The sequence below is a fragment of the Zea mays genome, chromosome 10 (genome assembly GCF_902167145.1).
Source record: "Zea mays cultivar B73 chromosome 10, Zm-B73-REFERENCE-NAM-5.0, whole genome shotgun sequence".
Classification (NCBI taxonomy): domain Eukaryota; kingdom Viridiplantae; phylum Streptophyta; class Magnoliopsida; order Poales; family Poaceae; genus Zea; species Zea mays.
The window spans coordinates 39,915,514-39,918,286 of record NC_050105.1 but is presented as its reverse complement, the minus strand read 5'-3'; the positions used below and the strand labels follow the sequence as shown (position 1 = coordinate 39,918,286).

Genomic DNA, 2,773 nt, shown 5'->3' with positions numbered 1-2,773 from the left:
CTCCTGGAGTTGACTGGGTAGGCTACGAACATCCGTATACCGGAGGCTGAGGTACTTGAGTGTCCGTAACTTGCAGATGTTTGCCAGGTGGCTCTTCTTCAGTATTCCCATGGAGCCTCCCAGATCCATGACGTTGAGACGATAGCTTTTTGGGAGCAAGTCCAGCTCTCGTAGCATCTTGTTGACGGGATCATCGTGCTGCTGCTTGCCTTCCAACGCCGCAGAACGAATGTCATTCTGGATTCGAAGGTGAACCGGCAAGCCGCCACCCACAAAGTTCTCGGCCTTGCACATGTCCACGATGAATTGCTTGACCGATTCACTCCTGAACCGGCAGCACTTGACTTTGCCGGCGGCGCCGGTGGCATCAGCGGAGATGAATCCCCGAAAGAGAAGCTCCTCGAAGCATCTCTCGGCACTCTGCTCCATGCTTAGCTGGTGCTCCTTGTCCTCTTTCACGAGCCGTTCCGCTGCAATGCGCCGGACCAAGCTTGTCCTGCTGATGCTTGTTTCGAGTCGGAAGGCAGCCAGGTACTGCAGGCAGCTCTTCTCTTCCGTGGTCAGCTCGCTGTAGCAGAAGGTCATCACCCGATTGGGAAGGTCTGCGACGTGCAAGGCCTCCATGAGTTTGTTTAGCTCTTCCTCTTTCTCCTTGCCAACACGGCTTTGAGGAAAAGCGTGAAGAGCACGGAGGACCATCTCCATGCAGATGGCGACGACGGTGTCGTCATGGACATGGAACCGTCGACCGTCGTGATTCTTCCTCATGCCACCAGCCTTGTGCTTGAGGAGGGCTCCACGTATAGATGTCCAAAAAGCACGTGGCCCGTTAGCCCGGCACAAAGCACGATTTTTTAGCACGACACGAGCCCGGCCCGGCACGGAAGGAAGCGGGCCCGGGCTTAGCCCGGCCCGGATAGCGTGCCGGGCTCGACAGGAATTTGAGCCCGTTGGGCTAGCCCGAGCACGGCCCGTTATCAGCCGGGCTTTTAAACCGGCCCGTTCAACAAATGCACCTGGGACCTGGGCTACTTACGCTAACGCTATGCACGCGGACGGCCCAGCCCAACTAAGCGCAGGCGCGCTGCTACCGTAGGCCGCAAATCCCGTATAAGTCACACGGCTTGTGCGAGCGCGACCGGCAACCCTAACCCTAACGCACTCTCCTCCCTCCCACCTGCGTCTCCGTGCGGCGGCCGCGGCTCTCTGTCTCGCGGCGTCGGCGACTCGGTGTCGGGCGCGGCACTCGGCTGCTCCCTCCTCCCGGTGCTCCCTGCTCGGCTGCTGCCTCATCCCGGTGGTCCCTGGCTGGCTGGCTCCCTGCTCGGCTGCTCCATCCACCCGGCGCTCCATGCTCCCTCGATCCCTCCTCCTCCTCCCGGCGCTCCCTGGTCCCTCGGTCCCTTCGGCGGCGCGGCGGCCTCCTCGTCGACCAGCTCGCACGTTAGCTTCCCCGCCAACGGGTAGAAGTGGTGTAGCGCGGCGGCGAGGGAGTCCCTGAATCGTGGCAGCTCGCCCAGCGTGAAGTCGGAGACGTCGAGCAGGTCGGCCCTGTCGTAGAAGAACAGGCGTTGTACGGGCGGGATGGCCAAGAAAACGAGGTCGTAGAACGTGAGCGGCAGCGCTCGTGGCTGCCCTGCCGCCGGTGCCGGCGATGGTGTGACGTCAAACTTCTCCATGGCAGGTGGGAGGGCAGCTTGCTGTTTCATCTCCATTTCTCTCTGTTCTCTCTCTTCCATCTCAGTCAATTCCTTGTGGTATATTGCAAAATTTAGAACTTGCAATGCAGCCTCAACATCGGATTTCAGAACCTGCAACAAGACATTGACGCCATAATGAGATCTTCTCGAGGACAAACGGCTCAGTTATCCTTCCAAAAAATAAAGTGCTTGTAAAACAGAGAAATTGCTTCATTTCTTGGTCAACTTTAAGAAAAATCATGAGCAAACATATTGTGGCTCATCCAGAAAATTATTGATGTGGGTAGGTTGCTAGTGGAATAAACATAATACCTCATGCCTCAGTTTCATCTTGGCATGAGCTGTCGATAGACGAATTATGGTTTCCAGTGTCCTTGCTGTAATTGGAAGTGTACCTCCACCGGACTGTAAAAATACGCAGGTGAATAAATGAGAGCTTCAAACAAGTACCATCAACAAGACAGCAGGCAGACATATATCAATGGGCATGCCTTATTAGAACGCGCCACTGTAAACTGTGAATTTATGTGCTTGTTTGAATGTGAAATGTGTGAATTTGTTACTGTGTTTCTTGGCGTGCTCGGGCTGGGCCGGGCTCCTTTGTGGGCCGGGCTTTCCGGGCCGGCCCGGCACGGATGGGCTTGTGTAGTGCCGTGCTCGGGCAGAAGGGTCAGCCCGTCGGGCGGCACGGCCCGGCCCGGTTAACAGGTCGGGCTCAAACGGGCCGGGCTCAAACGGGCCGGGCTCAAACAGGCTCGGGCTGGGCCGGGCCGTGCCGCCCGTTTGGACATCTATAATATACACACAGTGGAGAATGGCCTATCCCCAGACCTATGGTGTAGCTGCATAGAAGAGGAGAGCACCTGGTGCCATGTGCATATCGCCGAGAACAAGAAAAACAAAGCGTAACCCGGAGGCGGCAGAAACGAATATTTAATTCTCCACCCTCGTACTACCGATAAAGGACAGAGAAACCTGGACAATAATATATTCTAGATTCGTAATAATCTCCGTTTCTGAAATTGCCATTTAGAATAAGCTAATGTGTTCGCCGTATATTTAAAAACATACTT

General features: G+C 55.8%; 1 protein-coding gene across 1 annotated transcript; it reads right to left on the bottom strand.

Moving 5' to 3' along the window:
• Positions 1-1,274: 1,274 nt before the first annotated feature.
• Positions 1,275-2,132, bottom strand: LOC103641033 (uncharacterized). The gene is made up of 2 exons (XM_008664449.4): positions 2,013-2,132; positions 1,275-1,811 (listed from the first exon to the last, which is right to left on the bottom strand). The coding sequence occupies exons 1-2, from the start codon at positions 2,028-2,030 to the stop codon at positions 1,290-1,292; spliced, it is 540 nt and encodes a 179-aa protein (XP_008662671.1). The 5' UTR covers positions 2,031-2,132; the 3' UTR covers positions 1,275-1,289.
• Between the last annotated feature and the right edge of the window lie 641 nt (positions 2,133-2,773).